Raw genomic sequence first — 18,961 nt, forward strand, 5'->3', positions numbered from 1 at the left:
CGTACTTCTCCTATCTTGTAACTCTTAATGGCTAACACAAATACCAGCACTTCTCCATACCTTCCCTTCCTTTGATCCTTTTCCATGTGCAATCCCCATTTCAGTACAACTCATCTTACCCAACATGCGCCAGCAGTTCCCTTTCCGAATCCTTCCTTTTTCCCTTCCACAGATCGTTTCTCTATATTATGTAATCTCCGTTCCAGCCGATCTCATCTTGCCTTATTCAGTGATTCTTAACCTTTTTCCGATCTCAGCACCCCCATTAGTCAGATCCAGGCGGTGCATTGCAGCACCTCTGACTCTGGCTAACACCTGGCTACAGAGACAACACTTGTTACACTACCGTAAGTATGAAACGAAGTGTTGCTTGACATTTTTTGTTCACTCTCCACAGGTACTAAATGTGCACTGCAAAGCTCAGTGACGTAGGCTTCCTACCAAAGTGTGGATCGTTCGTGCAACTTTGGTGTTTGTCATCACCACACTAAAATGCATCAACTGTTCAAAAAGAGGTCCACGTTTATATATGTGGGGGAAAATATACTAAAAAAATACCCACAAGAAGTATCTCTTCGATAGGTGCGCCTATCTTGCTAGGAATAGTGACGTACTAACACCATCATATGTAACATTAAAGAGCATCCCCTAAAACTGATTACACCAATCCTTTTTGGTGCAAGGTTAAGAAATGCTACTGTACCTCACCCTCATTCCTCGCTCGCAACACTGAGTCCCTCTTGTGTGTTGTTCTTGGTCTGTAGAACCAGTAGACAATATTACTCTGCAACTCTAACCACCACCAGCACCACCAGCACCACCGCAACAACAACAGCAACAACAAAGTAGGAAGACTGTGCGACAACAAGAAAAGAAAGAAGATAGAAGGAAGAAAGCAGGTACCAAGATTACAAGAAGTTATCACGACCTGATCGGTAATATCGTGTCATTACAAGATTACGTTTACCAGCCAATGGGTGACGTGGACAGGACAGGACAGGTGCCACAACAGCTGACAAAACTCCTCCCCGCCCAGCCGCGGCCCAGGTTGTCAGGTGGTCTCGTTGCACGAAGGAGAGTAACTGTCTGTCACTGCTGTCTGCAAAGCACACTCGTGTATCGGGGCGCGGCCTATCCAGTGAACGTCCACCAGAGTGTGGTTTCATCCTCTCACACCTCTCCTTGACCTGGCACCGCTTGCCGTACTTCGCTACTTGTTTGCCAGATCGTGTTGTTTGGTGGATGTCCGGTGTAGTAGGTTCAAGTGACCATCAGTTTCAAGTGACGCATTTACTCCCAGCCACGGCAACGCACGGACTTCAGTCGACACCATTTAACAGCAACAGTAGTAGGCATGCCATTTAAGTTTGGTTAGGTAATGTTAAGTTAGGTTAGGTAATGCTAGGTTAGATTAGTGTCCTTAAAGAGGATACAGCAGGGGCGAAGCCTCCCTGATTATGTTAGGTTAGGTAATGCTACACGTCATTTAGATTAGTTTAGGTATTGTTAGGTTAGTTTAGGTAATGCTTGGTTAAGTAATTCTAGGTTTGATTAGTGTCCTGAAGGGCGGTTCCAGGAAAGTCTTTGCCCTGGCTGGGAGTAGATGCGTCGTGCGTCTGACAATAAAAATAAGGCTGCGCGCGCACTTGGTCACTTAAAAGCTATTTATAAATAGATAGTCACTGAAACCTACTGCACCGGTTTCGCCTCCAGCTTTTCTACCTATAGATATCTTTCTTCCTTCTACGGTTTTTCTTGGAGAAAAGACAATGCATGCACCAAGAAACTATACTTACGGCAAATCATGTAATACGTACATCAGTGTCAGCAAATACTGAAAAAAAAAAAAAAAATGGCATGTTTCACGAAACAATGGCGTCTTTAAGATTCTGTCACGCTGCCAGACACGTGATTATCATTTTTTTTTTTAGGCTGTGAGTGCGGGATGTCGGCAATAACAGAACGTGGTGATGATGATGTGTTTGTGTGTTCTGTGGCAGACAAGTCTCAAAGAAAAAAGAAACATCCATTTATGGCTGAAGTAACCATAGGTAAGGACTCTCAGCTATCTTACTGATCAATGTATAAATAACTATATATATATATATATATATATATATATATATATATATATATATATATATATATATATATATATATATATATATATATATATATATATATATATATATAAAATTAATTGAGATTTAAAGTTTTCCACACTTTAATATCCGCACACACACAGTATTTCCCAACCGGGGGAAAATTTTAGGATTTCAAGGGGGAAATCTATAGAGGGAAATAAAAATGAGTAGCTACTGGCTGACAAAAGAAAAAAAAAAAGTCATAGTATGGCAACTGACTTTTCTTCAAGTATTATCTACAAGTACAAATCAGAATCTAAGCTACGATTGTCTTTAGTAGTGACTACGTATAAATATTTTGGTTGAAATTCCATAATATTGTGGTCACTCTATGAAGGGCGAAATCTGGGGAGCGTTCCAAGGAGGCCTACGTAAGGTTACGTAAATCCCCGCTCCCCCTTTTTGGGACAGTCGGTCAGGTAGAGCTAACAAAAAATGGCCGCCCACAGCAATCTTCTTAGCAGAAGTGCTCGCTGACGACTCTGTACTAGACGTTGTGGACGTTATTCATAGAAGTGAAGTCTTAAGGAGACAAGAGGAGAGAGCAGAAGAGAGTTCATGGTCTGGTGAGTCAAGGATTGTTTATTTATCAGCAGTAAATATGTATATACATACATTTCGAAAGGCTGTAGCACTGGCAGTAGTGAGGCAGGAGGGGAGAGACTACAGTCTGTTTGTAGCTCAAACCCAGCCATTTTCACTCCTCACAGTCATCTGCACTGAGTTGTTATCTTTGCTACTTTGTGCGACTCAGAATGAGAGGTTCAATCCCATGGTGGGGAGACGAGAGCACACATTTCCACCCAAAAACACCTCCCATATTTCCAAGCTAAAATATATATATATATATATATATATATATATATATATATATATATATATATATATATATATATATATATATATATATATATATATATATATATATATATATATATACCTTGGATAATTCTGCGCTTGTCCTTGATTATTTTATTCGTTCCATTAAGATCGTTTGCAATATTTTCCATCCCCTCGCTGGCCTTAAGGGAATGTTAGGTCACTTACTCTTATACATGACATAAAAGTCCATGCTATGGTCTTGTATAAATCATGAGGTGTAGCCTTGCAGGCAGTAGTGCTGACTCCTGAAGATATCTCTCTTTCCTTGAATAATATTTTACCATAGGAAAACCTTCTAAAATTTACTACAATTTTAATAGAGCGTTCTGAGGAATGAACCTACTGAGCTGTTTTCCGATTTTACTCAGTGAAAGATTAATGATTTTTAATGAAATATTAAAATACTGACTGGAGAGAAAGAAATATGTAGAAAATTCTCAGCAAATATAATCTTTATTCTGGAATCTACAAAAGAAAAACGTAAGAGATCCGCATAAACAGAAAAAAAAAGAATGTTACAACAAAAACTAAGTGAAATATGCTTCTTTAAACAAGAAAACACTTAATAGAATATATATATATATATATATATATATATATATATATATATATATATATATATATATATATATATATATATATATATATATATATATATATATATATATATGGTACTTAATAGAGGGTGGGCATTTAAAAGTCACCCGTGCCATCATACTCTTTACTCAGTTCCCCCTACACTGCTTGGTTTTCTTCGCTCACACGGTCTCACGTTTTCTGTCTCGGCCTTCCAGGAGTTTCTGTGTTATTTCTGACACAGGCAATATCTTCACATATCTTTCATACAGTAGCTTCATGCACAAGTTATCCAGTAATTTATGAAATCTCTCATATCCACTGCCCGCCTCCATATGTACACCATCATTTTTGTCTAAGGCGTTTCATTTATTTCCAAATTCTTTTCTCCATGACAGTTATCACTCATAAATACAACTTTACTAACCAAATCACGTTGACCTAAACAGTTTGGCTTTTCCATACCACAGGAAGAAAATGTTTCTCTGACTTTTAATGCGACCTAGAAGATATGCTTGGCACCTCAGGGCTGTGTGTACAGTTGACAGATGCTTCCAAATACATAAATACTATTGTTGAAAAAAAAAAAAAAATCGTAAAGTTCAATAATGCAGCGTTAATTGGTTTGTAAATAGCTGCATTACCTGTAAGTTAGGTTGCCGCTAGTCGTAACATCTATATCTATTTAGTTACACAAATAGAATTAGCTACTCCATACCGGCACGAAATTTGGTGAGAATGTTGCTTACACCACGTCTCTATTTTAACAATAATAAAACAAAAAATAATAGAGAAAAATTAAATATAAAATAAAAAAAAAATAGATGATTTTCAGTCTGACACTCTATTAACCCTCGGAAGTGCTTATGGACTTGATGGGGTCCCTTTTATTGTCCTCCGAAATTGCCTCCGTGCTTGCACCTTGCCTAGTCAAACTCTACCAACTCTGTCAACACCACCTTTCCTTCTTGCTGGAAGTTTGCCTACATTCAGCCTGTTCCCTAAAAGGGTGACCGTTCTAATCCTCCAAACTACCGTCCTATTGCTTTAATTTCCTGCCTATTTATTTATTTATTTATTTATTTATTTATCTATTTTTATCTTTTTTTAACTATCTTCAACAGGAAGATTCATAAACATCTATCCTTTCACAACCTTCTATCTGGTTGCCAGTATGGATTCCGTCAAGGCCGCTCTACTGGTGATCTGGCTTTCCTTACTGAGTCTCTTTAGGGATTTTGGTGAAAGTTTTGCTGTTTTGCGTTTGCACTGATTCCGTCTCCGTTCACCGTTCCAGCAATGACGTCACAAAAACGGAGTCCTTACTAAACGGAGGAGTTCGCCGCCGTCTCTGTATCCATTGTTTGTCAACATGGCCGCACAGAGGAAGCCTCCTCGACAAGAAATTTGTATACTTCTCGCCACCTTGCTGCTCGCTGCTGACGAAGAGAGGCCAGTGAGGTGAAGTTGCACAGTAAAGAAATATACTGCACGTAACTGGACACTGCAGTCCTGCAAGGCACGGTGAGGGCTGCAGTGTGTGCTGTATCAGTGCACGGTGTGGGGGAGCGGGAGGCTGTACTAGTATTTTCCGGTTGTGTGGTTGTCAGTCATTAGAACTCTGTCACTACCATGGCTGCTGAGTGAGGCTTGTTGCGTTTCTGCTGTTAGGTGGCTGGAACCTCTCCAGGCCATCCTTGTGTTGCTGTTTACAAAGCTTTGCGGTGTGCCGCACCTCACGCTGGGACTAAGGTGATTCCTCTTTTTCCATGAACAATGTAAAAATGTTTAGTTTACAGTGTAGCATTATTACATTACAAAACTGTAATTCAATAACGTTTTGTCATGTAATTGAATATCATACCTAGAACATTCAAAATATTAGTACGTTGTCGCGGACACCTCGCCCCGCCACATTCCATTTTCCAACGTGGTTGTTTCTACTTGTGACTTGACACCTCGCCTCGGGCGCCAGTTCCGGCCCGACCTGACTTTGTCCGCGGACGTTTTTGTTGCGTCGGACGTGTTGGCCCCCAGCGAGGTCACGAGCCCCGGCCATGACCTGACTCGCCGTCAGCGGCCAGTCTCTTCCCAAGCAGTCACAAGCAGTATCAATCTTTGTCCTGCCTGCCTTGGGCAAGGGCATTTGATTCCAGGCAGCTTCACTTAATTATCTTGTACTGTTTTGGATAACCTGAAGAAGGAGGCGGAGAGGATAAAACTGGATGTGGTGGGAGTGAAGTTAGATGGACGGGTTCTGGGCAGATAAATTCAGGAGGTTGGACAATGTACTATTAAGGAGGAGAGAGACATGAGGCGGGTGTGGGGGTGCTGCTGCTGAAGGAGGTGGCAGAAGCAGTGGTTGGGAGTTGGCAAGTGTCTGAGAGGGTGATTTTGGTTAAGATCGATGCTAAGCACACTGGACTGAATATGATAATATAAAGTGTATGCACCAACAGGAGATTATAGCGATGACGAGGTAGATGCCTTCTACGAGCAGGTGGATAATTCCATGGGTCAATGTAAACCAGGAGAGGTGACCTTAGTAATGGGGGACCTAAATGCAAAAGTGGCAGAAGGTCGCAGTGGAAAGGTGGTGGGAAGTTTCGGTCTAGGAGAGAGAAACGAAAGGGGAGACAAGTGGGTGGAATGGTGCGTAAGTTGGGATCAAGTGATTATGAACACGTTTTTCGGACATCACCCAAGACACTTATACACATGGAGGAGTCCGGGAGATAGAGTGAGGAACCAAATAGACTGTATTACAATCAATAAAAGGTTCAGGAATAGCCTACAGCAGGTGAAGACATATCCCGAAGCAGACTGTGGTGTAGGATGTGATCATGTTCCGGTGGTGACTGAAATGAGAGCGAAGTTCAAAAGAATGAAGAAAAACAAGAAGTGAGGAAAGACTGGAATATACTACGAAGAGAGGAAGAAGTCGGCGAACAGTATGCTGTGGAGGTGTTTAACAGATACGGCATTTTGTGGGATGAAGCGGAAAATGAAAGTGTGGAGAGAAGTTGGAGAGTATTGCAAGGTGCGTTGGTGAGTGCAGCAGAAGATATTATTCCGAATGAGAAAAAAAGGAGAAGGAAGACGTGGATCACTGATGAAATCCTGGACCTAATGGAAGAGGGAAGAAAAGTAAAGAACGCTTCAGAGGAGATACAGAGAATTGGATAGAAGTATGAGACAGATGTGTAAAGATAGGAAAGAGCAGTGGCTAGGAAAGATGTGCGGAGAAGTGGAATCGTTGGAAAATGTAGACTCCAGGTTAGTGGCAGAGAAAATCAGAGAAATAACAACGAAACGGAAAACAACCAGGAGCACGATAGCAAAAGACAAAAATGGTAACATCTTGACAGAGACAGAAGTTCTAAAGAGATGGGAAGAGTACGTTGGAGAACTGTATAGAGATACAAGAGGAAAGAGACCAGAGCTTGGGGAGATCGAGCAAGGGCCTTCAATTTTGAGATGTGAGGTGGAGAAAGCTGTGAGGGGGATGAAGTGGAGGAAGGCGGAGGGGAGTGATGGAGTGGTGGTTGAGATGGTGGAGGCTGCTGGGGACTTTGCGATAGAGAAGATCACAGAGTTACCAAATCAAATATATGACACGGGTAATATACCTGAGAGAATGGAGGAGTCTGAATTCATTGTAATACCAAAGAAGGAAGGACCAGTAGAATGTGGGAAATATCGAACAATAAGTATTATGAGTCAGGTGGCGAAGATTGTATTGAGAGTGATAGATGAGAGGTTGAAGAGAAAAATCGAGGAAACAGTGGACAGAGCACAGTTTGGTTTTAAGAAAGGTAAAGGAACGAGGAATGCAATTTTTGTATTAAGAAGCATTATAGAGAGAGCCATAGAGAAGCAGAAAGACCTGTTTATGTGATTTGTTGATTTCGAAAAAGCGTTTGATATGGTACATCATGAGGTATTGGTGGAGAGGTTGAGAAGGTTAGGTGTAGATACTGCTGATTTAAGGGTAATGACCAACCTGTACTGGGGACAGACCGCTGTGGTGAGAATTGGAGATAAAAAAAATGACTGCGTTAAAATAGAGAGAGGAGTGAGACAGGGCTGTGTGTTGTCACCGGACTTGTTCTCACTTTACTCGCAGGCCGTCATGGATGAAATGGCAGATTTGGAAGGTATTAAGGTGGGAGGAATGAATGTAAATAACATAAGATATGCGGATGATACGGTATTAATTGCGGACACGAAAGAAAAGTTACAAAGACTGGTGGATCGACTGGATGAGGAATGTAGGGAAGTTGGATTGAAGATTAACATCGGTAAAACAGAAGTGGTGGGAATGACCAAGAGAAAGGAACAATTGAGGATGAATGTGAATGTAGATGGACAGGCAGTGAAGCAAGTTAGATTATTCAGATACTTGGGAAGTTTGGTGAACGAAGATGGTAGAATTAGATTTTAGATTTTTAAAATTAGATCTTAGACCGCGAATGTTGCAGAAGTTAATGAAGAAAAAGTTCAGAGGGGTGTCAAGACACTTAGGATCGTCGACAGAAAGGCAATCCGACCTAGGGACATTTATGGTCCCCTCCCCAGATGGGGACTCCGAGGCTGGTGTAGGAGTCGCCATGATGATTTTAAAATTTTTGAGTGAAGGGTGTGTGTGCTTGTAGTTTTGTGTGGAGGAAGAGAGTTGTCTTTAGAGGGAAGGCTGTGACTGCCCCCTTGTGTTGTGAGACACAAAGGGAAACGTTCAGTGAGGTCACAGCTGGGTTTAATGATAAGTTCACAGCACCCCCTGAACAGTGCCTAAGACCTCACTGGGAGTAATTATCGTTTCTGCAGGTGTCTACTGCCGAAACATAGCTTGTTCTCGTGCTATACATGATAGAGAGGTGGTCCACAAAAGGTACTTAAGCCTTCCATCACCGGAATCTCATGCACTTTATATTTCTGCCCGGAACCATGCCAAGTCTGTTCTCCAACTAGCCAAAAACTCCTTCATTAACAGAAAATGTCAAAATCTTTCAAGATCTAACTCCCCTCGTGACTTCTGGCATCTAGCCAAAAATATCTCCAATAACTTTACTTCTTCTTATTTCCCTCCTTTATTTCAACCAGATGGCACCACTGCTATCACATCTATTTCTAAAGCTGAACTCTTCGCTCAAACCTTTGCTAAAAACCCTACCTTGGACGATTCTGGGCTTGTTCCTCCCTCTCCTCCACCCTCTGACTACTTCATGCCACCTATTAAAATTCTTCGCAATGATGTTTTCCATGCCCTCGCTGGCCTAAACCCTCGGAAGGCTTATGGACCTGATGGGGTCCCTCCTATTGTTCTCCGAAACTGTGCCTCCGTGCTTGCACCTTGCCTAGTCAAACTCTTTCAGCTCTGTCTGTCAACATCTACCTTTCCTTCTTGCTGGAAGTTTGCCTACATTCAACCTGTTCCTAAAAAGGGTGACCGTTCTAATCCCTCAAACTACCGTCCTATTGCTTTAATTTCCTACCTATCTAAAGTTTTTGAATCTATCTTCAACAGGAAGATTCTTAAACATCTATCACTTCACAACCTTCTATCTGATCGCCAGTATGGGTTGTGTCAAGGACGCTCTACTGGTGATCTTCTGGCTTTCCTTACTGAGTCTTGGTCATCCTCTTTTAGAGATTTTGCTGAAACTTTTGCTGTTGCCTTGGACATATCAAAAGCTTTTGATAAAGTCTGGCTTTGATTTCCAAACTACCCTCCTACGGCTTCTATCCTTCTCTCTGTAACTTCATCTCAGGTTTCCTTTCTGACCGTTCTATTGCTGCTGTGGTAGACGGTCACTGTTCTTCTCCTAAATCTATTAACAGTGGTGTTCCTCAGGGTTCTGTCCTGTCATCCACTCTTTTCTTATTATTCATTAATGATCTTCTAAACCAAACTTCTTGTCCTGTCCACTCCTACGCTCCTTGCATTTTTCCACATCTTTTCATAGACGTCCAACCCTTCAGGAGGTAAACAGTTCACGCAGGGAAGCCACAGAACTCATACTGCTCTTCTAGACAGGGTGGAATCAAAAGCTTTTCGTCTCATGAACTCTTCTCTTCTAACTGACTGTCTTCAGCCTCTCTCTCACCGCCGCAATGTTGCATCTCTAGCTGTCTTTTACCGCTATTTTCATGCTAATTGCTCTTCTGATCTTGCTAACAGCAGCCTCGCTGCACAAGACTTTCTTCTTTCTCTCACCCCTATTCTGTCCACCTCTCTAATGCAAGAGTTAACCAGTATTTTCAATTATTCATCCCTTTCTCTTGTAAGCTCTGGAACTCCCTGCCTGCTTCTGTATTTCCACCTTCCTATGACTTGAATTCATTCAAGAGGGAGGTTTCAAGACACTTATTCATCAATTTTTGACTACTGCTTTGACCCTTTTATAGGACTGGCATTTTAGTGGGCATTTTTTTTTATTGGATTTTTGTTGCCCTTGGCCAGTGTCCCTCCTACATAAAAAAAAAATAAAATAAAATAAATAAAATAAATAAAAAATGAAAAAAAAACAAACTCGGAGGAATGACTGCCTCGTATGTATCGACCAGATATGTTTACTCTTATCATGCTCACAAACAGGCCAGTCTCTGCCACTGGTTTTATGGCGAATGTTATCAGTATGTTTGACTTGGCGGCAAGCGCAGTGGCACCATTGTCCAAGTTGTCACGTGCACATCCTGTGTAAACAATATATACTCGATAGAGTGGAGCTCTGACACGCTGAGTGACACCAACCCCATGATGAACAATAACAGAGCAGCGAGTCAAGAGGCTGATATGCTGTGCTGACATAGGAACACAAGAAAACAGATAAAGATACGAGGGCGCTTCTATAAAGTGTGAGGGAAAGAGAAAGAACAGCAGTTATACATCGGGTGTTTGGTTCACCTCAGCTCCCATGGACAGTTCGGGTTGGGTGATGGCTAGAAAAGAACACTCCTGCTTTGGATCACGCGACTTTTCTGGAGAAACGAGACGAGGGAAAAATGAAGACCCCTTTGTTGTCCTCTCGCCTGGCATCACTATTAGGATCTGCCTTTTTATACTGGGTCTCAATCCCTTCACTTATTCTCCTGCTTTGAGGTGCTACACGTTCCGGTGGTGCTCACTGGGCGCAGTGTACAGTCTCTTCACACTGGCTTGGCTCTCCGCACTCATAGTGACATCTTTCATCGGGCTTGTCAGTCTTCTCTCTGCCTCATCCTATCACACCACCGGAGTCTCGGACCTTCAGATGATGGGAGTTGCTATTGTCTTCGGGTGTTTGTTCAACGCCTGGCTGAATGTACTAATCACTCTCTCAAGAGCTCGTCAGTACTGCGATTTATACAATGGCTGGTTGGAGCTGATTTCCTCTACCAGTCTTCGTTCCAATAAAGGAATAAAATTGGCTTCACATATCTATGCTGCGTTTTTGTTGGTGTTCGTTACAAGTGTGTTGGCGATGGGGTTGGCTGGCCCTCCTGACTTGCTGCTAGCCATTGTTGATTTGCTGACGAAAGTGCTGCTCTTGATCGACACTGACCGAATTGCCCAGGACGACACAGCCACCGCCAAGGTTTGTGCAGCATTGCTTGGGGGGGTTCGGCAATGCGGTTAACCACCATTTTTAATGCGGTTCCCAGGTTTCAGCTCTTATACAGCTATTTCAGCCTGATTTTAAGGGCAAATAATACTGAAAACAGTTACGAATTGGTTACGAAAAAAGAAGATATATGATAAAACAGCAGCAACAACAATAACAACAACGACAACAACAACAACAACAACAACAACAACAACAAAAACAACAACAACAATAACATCAACAATAACAACAACAACGCACATGATGCCGCGCCCTGAGAGAAACCTGAGTAATCTAAATAAGTGAAGTGACGTCATATGGCGCAAAAATAAAAGAACTGCATGACTGATTGATTGATTTATTGAAAGTTTCCATCACTTCTCCGCAACATCGAGGTCATATGGCGCTGGACATTTAGTTGAAAACAAGCTCAAAGTGTAAAATTACTTAAAACGTAAAGGGTGACCAGGTTTTGTTTTTGAGATGTTTTGATATCCCTCTGCTGAAACAGTTCAAGTCGTTGGCAGCGAGAGATGTAGCAAGAGGAAAAGAGTAATAGAGTTCACCAGTAAAAAAAAAAAAAAAAGAGAGGGTGAAGTCTCTTATATTAGGGAAGTGGATAGAACGGATTGAGAGTAAGTAGAAAGTTCGGGGAGGCATGCAGTTAACAGGTTCAGAAGAGAGGTTATTCATGGAAATAGTAGTAGAAGGTATTAAGAGATGCAACTTTGCAGCGGTAAAAGAATCAATGTAGTCAGTTAGGAAGGAAGAATCGTTGAGACGAAAACCTTTCAACTTCCACCCTGTTGAGTGAGAGCTGTAAGACCAGTACTTCTAACATGAATGCTGTATATTTCTCACACGACACTCGCATTGCATTAAACATCTAAGAATAACAACTAGAGGAGTCCAATAATAAATCAATAAACCAGTATTAAATCCCTTTCTACACGTAGAATTTCACGGCTGCTGGTAACTTTGGTGCAATTCTAACCACACACAGACGCTGAGGGTGATTGTGATGGCTATCGTCGCTCAGGTGTACTTGATCTACAAGAGCGCTATCTTTATGTTCGTCTCTGACTGCCAGAAAGTCTACAACACCTTGGCCTCATGGAGAATACAGCTGTCTTATTCACTCGACGGTAAGGAGGAATTTAGAAAAGAAGACACAATAATGTTCAATAGTGTTTGTGTGTGGGAAAGGAGAGATTACTTTTTTACAATATTCTGAGTATCCTCTTCGTGGAGTCTTTCCCACTCAAACGTACCATGTTAGTGTCAAGATTAATATCGCTTGAGTTTTCCAGATGACCTTACGTCAACACTGTGTTTGCCTCGCTTTGCCTCCTCTGCTTTCGTGAGGTTTCATGTCCCGAGAGAGGCATGATGGTACTGAATATGTCACCTACTGCCGTTGTGCATTACTGTGTTTCAGTTATATGGGGCAGAAGAGAGCCCGGCTGTGGCTTGCAAGGAGCAGACTCCGACTATTGCTGCAAAGATGACTTGGCTACGTTGATACAAACCTACCAGCGGCTGACGCAACTGATACACCAGACCGAGAAACTTTATTCAGCCACACTGCAGTCTTTCTACGCAACACATGTAAGTTTGTTTTATTTACTTATTATTTTCTTCAGAAAGTAGAGAAACGTACAATCAGACAATATAATGCATGTGTAGTGTTTTTAGTATGGGTGATTGTTGAAAGTAGAATGAGTACCAAGGTGGTTTCAAAGTTCACTTGTTCCTGAACGCATGTTGTCAAATGTGACAAATCTTTCACAGTTTTTCAAGTGTAAGTGCATTTCTGTCACTAATAACCACTGTGAAACAATTAAAGCCTCTTCCAACTCATATCTCTTAATTTTAGCTTTAGCTAAATGCATGTTCTCTTGTTCTGTTTAGTGTCTGTTCTTCTTGTTCTCAAAATCCCAAAAATATTGAAAGAAAATTTAAAATAAGATAATCATACAAAGCTTTTGGGACATTTACTAGAAATACGAACAAACAAGTTTGCTTTCCGGAAATTCAACAATACAAACATAACATTGCCCTAGATGATCACTTTTCCAAAACTAATGTGTTCGTGCATAGTTGGTGAGTGGTGCCGATGTAGCACGTTCACAGATTACTAAGCTTCGTACTTCCTCTCACCCTCAATAAGGAATATCTTCACTATTACACTGGTATCACAGACGAATCATGACTCAGCAGGATTTTCTCTACAAGTAACCAGGATCTTCACTCTTTCGTCTCTTTTGCTGATTCACTCTGGACTACTCTGCCTAATTGTTTTTTTCATCTTCCATTACTGTTTTGTCTACCAGGCAAATGATGGGTGATGGAATTTCTCAGTATGCGTTTCGCAGGCGCAATTTGAAGTTGTCACAGAGATTTATGGGTCAGCGCTCCTCCAGGGCGGATGTACATCTCGTCCTCTCATGGCTCAGTGTCGGCGGGATCTCGACAATTTTGCACGTGCATTTAAAAAGAAAATAATATTTTTTTGCTTCCAAAACGGATCCTAATGGAGTTTATTGAATACTTAAGTGTTTAATAAATTTATTCCACTTCTTTTCTGAAGTATACAAGTCTTACAATTATTTAAAAGCCGTTAATAATATTTAACTAGATTTCCAGAAGGCTTTCGACAGCAAGATAACAATAAAATAAAAGTTCTTCTTTTAAAGCCTTCACTAACAAGAAAAGAATTCACAGGCCTTGTCTTCTGTGCCCATCAGATTTGTCACTGCTGTGGCTAAACAGGACACCTTGCGCAGCAGTGTTGGCGGAAAGCCAGTGACATTGCCGCCAGCAAAGCTGTGTGCGTGACGCCCACGATGGCCCACACTCCAGAGAGAGAAGTTAAAACGGTGACGGGGACGAGTGAGAATGAAAACCAGACTTATTAATCTTATCGCTGACCGTTGGCAAAAACTTATGTTTGAGTAGAATTGAGATAGAGGATGCTAGTCTCAAGGCAATTATAGAGCATTTTTTTCTCAAGGTTCCGTGAGCACCAGTGATGGAACTGCTACAGTAACTATCTTGAAGGATTCTGGGACGCTGCAATCTCTCATGCGGGTAAATTCTGTCCCTGAGAAGGGAGACAGGGAACAAGGTAGCCATCCAGCCACTTGAAGGTAGAGAGTCTGTGCCCGCTGTGGAAGTAAACTTGAGCTGTTATGGTGGGTAATGTTGATCTGCTTCCCATTCCTGGTGTTGACTTTGTGCTGGGCAATAACTTGGCGGAAGGCTGCCTGCCAGTCTGAGAACCCTCGGGTGGCGACCTCATCTTGCCCGAGGGCGTTAGTGTGATTCCCTGCTCGGGAAAATGTTCATATAGAAGAAAAATACGAGTTGAAAGAAAATATCAGCGACGGCATACTATCTGATAATGTGATCTGTTTGCAATAGTCCCTAGTTTCGTTATGTTAATGAGCACAATATGAATAAATTTCAGAATTAAAAAAAAAAATGTCTTATTGGAAGAATACATTACTGCCGTGTCGGAATCATGGATTAATATATCTAGCAGGGATTTCTTTCAGAAGAATTCCCATTATCATCTTACACTTTGTTTAGCTGAGAAAAAGACAGCACAGAGGAAGAGGTGGGGTGTTCCTGCACGTAAAGTTGGTCTCCACACAATCGTAAAATGCACAGCCATAATAAGTAACATAAATATCCCCTACATTCATATCAATTTAAAATCGCTTAAAGTCAAAATTCGTGTCATTTACCGGTCTTGAGGGAAGTTACAAGCTACAGACAACCATTATTATGAACAGAAAGCCAAAATTTGTTCCCAAATTGGACCCATTACTTTCGGAATCCTTAACTGCACACCTTCAGGAAAGTAGTCCACATCTTGTCGTAGGACATCCAACAAGAGGTGAAAACATCATAGACTTCATTAATAGAAAAATTAAAACATGCTTGACCGGACCAGCACCAGTGACCACCGGGTGATATGCTCTATACTGAAATTAATAAATCGACACTAAATAAAAGGACAGGTACACGACTTTTTTGGGGACAGGTTTCGAAAAATGAAACATTTTGGCCAATTGTGACGATAGTGAAATCTCAGGAAATATTAATACCAATGAAACGTTGAAGACATTCACTTCCAAGAAAGTTAAGAAAGAACTAGGAGAGTCTGTTCCACTGAAGAGTAGGCGTTCTGTCGTTAATGATAAACCGAAATGGTGGAAAACGGACGTCATGTACCCCTGCTATATAAACTGACTGTTGCGATGTAATACAGTAAAACTTGGGGAAAGAAAATGCATTGAGCTTTATATTGTAAATGCTTATAAAATGTAATCCCAGAGAATTCAACTATTTTAGAAAAAATGGTCCTCCTGTACTAAAATTTAATAAGCGGACATACTGACGAAAACATAATGGCTAATGATTTAAACAATTACTTCGCGCACCAAAGGTCGTTCATAGTGCCCAACACCGCTCAAATTAAAAATAACAACCAGACAAAAATTCCTCACAAATATTGAAGGAGGCTGAAAACGAGGTTCCTCAGTCCATCTCATTCAATAATTCGTTATTTACTCGACAGGTCCTGAATTAATGGAAAAAGGAATTAATGGAATTAATGTGGAAAAAGGCCACAAATCTCAGCCTCAAAATTACCGTCTTATAAACTTCACATCAGTAGTGACTAAGCTTGTGTAATCAGTCATAATAAAAAAAAATAAATAAATAAATAAAAAAAAGGCAGAATTCCCTGAAAAAGTAAATAACATTATAAATAGATTCACCAAACGGGTTCAGAAATGAGTGGTCTGGCCGTCATGCCTAACTACTTTATTCATTGGTTTATTATTATTATTATTATTTATTTTTTTTTTATTACGTGTAATGTTTTAGATTTCCAAAAAGGCTTTGACAATTCTCATCGTAAGCTCCTCATGAACAAAGTAAAAGTTTTTAGAATATGTGGTGACTTAACCACGTGGATAGAGGACTGACTGGTTGTCCTGCCGCAAACATCGAGTGGTAAATAAATGTTAAATCTTCGAACTGTGGCTTTCATAGTGGTCTGGAAAAACTGCCAGATTCACCAGCCGACCCGATTACAAAAAAAAAAAAAAAAAAACTCGGTATACCGAAAAAAAAAATGTTATTAAATCAACTAATAAGTTATCAGCAAAATTTTTAGCCACCGTCATCAACCAGAGAGCAAGAAATATGGCAAAACGAGCTAAATACTACGCACATTATCTCGGCTTTGGGATGTATCGTCACTTTGGAGTGAGTTATTTTTCCTCCAATATAAGTTTACTTTATCTATTTAAGCTATACTATTAACATTCAACTTTATAAATCCAGGCACATATTAAAGAAACATGTTTTGATACCAAATCTTAGCGGGACACTGGTGAAGACTGTCTGTTGACATCGTGTCTCCCAACGTCTTCCTTGAGTTGTCGCTTGTCTGTTGACATCGTGTCTCTCAATGTCTTCTCTGAGTTGCCGCTTTCTTCTTTGGAAATACACCCCATCCTTCTCACCGTTCTTCTTTTCTGATATGTTCATGCAGTCGGCTACAACACATGTACAGCATACACCGAGGTTTTACAACAACACTACAGACTCATATTCCCTGCCTCAGTTTTTTTTTTTTTTTTTTTTTTTTTTTTTTTGAGAAGTCGGCATGTCTGGTATCGGCTGGTGTCGTGTCCGTGAGTGTCCGGCTATATGCAGATGTCATCCCGCTAACTGCGCATGCTCAAAAGCGATTGTATACGAACAGACTTGTTGATAAACAAAGCTATCCGCAGGCGTCTGAGTGTCAACATGGCTGAAGATTTACGGGGAAGACTGGCCCGATGTAGCGATGAAATAGGTAAGAAAGAAATTTTACATCAAGGACTGGTGTGTGTCTCAGTTAACTTGGGAAGAGAAAAGGAAAATTGTTCCAAGATAAGAAAAGTTTATTTAATGAAGAACGGATAATTTCTTCGGTTGAGAAAGACATGTTTATAATGTACAACACTAATTACTACAGACTAACTCGTGATATATAACAAAAAGTGGTATTTTTACAATAAGAGCTTTTCTATGATCGTTAAACCAAGTGAATAAACCTATATCATTGTGTAATGTAATCTTGATCACTGCATAAAGGCTACTTAGTGATTCCTGACTACACTTCTTACACAGTATAACGGTGTGTACACTTTTTTTTTTTTTTTCAAAGTATAGCGGTGTATTGGATTTATGAACGGTTTTTTTATGAAAAAAATTAAAACACTGGCCAGACATCCACGGACAGGCGACCAGCTGTGTACACGGATCACTGTATGTAGCCGTCCGACTTTTGTTTGTAAACAAATCTCGGACAGCTCCGTACAGCCGGACACACGGACACGACACCGGTCTTTCTGTCTCCGCACGGTTTCGGGTGTCAAGTTCCCTGCAGCACAAAAAAATACTTGCTCGATTCTTTTAGAGATTTGCCGGATAAAACATTAGTCCCTGTAGAAACCAATGGAAAATGTTTCAAACTAAGTATGTAGCAGAAGACTAGAAATAAATATGAAAACACTGAGAGCCTAGTTGCTTATTATAACTCCCGTAGAGTGTGCATCACCAGGTCCCGTGGATACTGTTAGCATAAACAATTATGATTAACATTTTGTAGCATGTAGATACAGCACATTAAGATGTACCATTATGAGGGGCAATTTTACTTACAATGTACCGCTTCAGAGAACTATGGGAACGTATACCGAGTACTGTATCATAACAACCACCAATCACCGCCCCATGCTTGACACCCATTTGGATCACTAGAAATACTTTTCCTCTGTCATCACTCATGGGACCGATTCTCTTCATAATATATATATATATATATATATATATATATATATATATATATATATATATATATATATATATATATATATATATATATATATATATATATATATATATATATATATATATATATATATATATATATATATATATATATATATATATATAGATATCAGTGACATGGACAAAGAGATCAGAATTTAAAAAAAGTACAAAAAAGTGGCTTGTGAATTTTAATTTTAACGTGTCTAATAAGTATCGCAAAGCAACGCTGAAACGAATTATTAAATGGATAATACCCAAATTTAAAGTGTGATCCAGAAAAAGAAAAAATGTAGGCGTTGTAGTTTCGACCAATCTAAAACCGAGTCAACAGTGCACCAAAGTCATTCAGACTGTCAATGAGTCGTTGTTTTCAGGGGAAGGTCTCGCTTAAAAATTCGAGATAATAATTTTGACGTAAACTTCAATTTTTTTTTTTTTTTTTTTTCATTATCCGCTTAATTAAATTCCATGTGGTCTTTTTCACATGCAGTGTCAGATAGTTATACAAACAGTGTTGCTGTTTGTCTTCCTTTGTATCCTTCGTCCTCCTTTTCCTCTTCCTCTCTTGCCTCCCCTCCACCACCACCATCACCACCACTGTTGTTTTCTGATTTATACAAAGATAAATTTGGTCTCATTCCAGATTGTAACTCTGTGTTTGGAACTGTCCTTCCTGGCGTGGGGGATTGGCGTGGGTGGAAACTATTTTCATGAGGAGACTGTTTGGCAGACGCTGGTGATCCTCCAGACTTTCATTGTCTTCTTCCTGGTTTCCCTCAAGGCCAGTAGGGTTGCCGAAGAGGTAAGGCCATGAACCTATTTGATATGTTACACGTTGTTTTGTGTGTAATAAATTTGTATTTGATTTATCACCGC

General features: G+C 40.4%; 1 protein-coding gene across 1 annotated transcript in view; it reads left to right on the plus strand.

The window, feature by feature from the left end:
- Nucleotides 1–18,961, plus strand: part of LOC135096390 (odorant receptor coreceptor-like) — a 35,474-nt gene that overhangs the window by 74 nt on the left and 16,439 nt on the right. The window contains exons 1-4 of the mRNA XM_063997859.1: nucleotides 1–347; nucleotides 12,192–12,333; nucleotides 12,627–12,796; nucleotides 18,729–18,887. The exon at nucleotides 1–347 is cut by the window's left edge and continues 74 nt beyond it. Of these exons, the coding sequence (XP_063853929.1) occupies nucleotides 12,210–12,333; nucleotides 12,627–12,796; nucleotides 18,729–18,887 (453 nt within the window). The 5' untranslated portion in view covers nucleotides 1–347; nucleotides 12,192–12,209. The remainder of the gene's footprint in view (nucleotides 348–12,191; nucleotides 12,334–12,626; nucleotides 12,797–18,728; nucleotides 18,888–18,961) is intronic.

This window comes from Scylla paramamosain, unplaced genomic scaffold (genome assembly GCF_035594125.1).
Source record: "Scylla paramamosain isolate STU-SP2022 unplaced genomic scaffold, ASM3559412v1 Contig4, whole genome shotgun sequence".
Taxonomy (NCBI): Eukaryota; Metazoa; Arthropoda; class Malacostraca; order Decapoda; family Portunidae; genus Scylla; species Scylla paramamosain.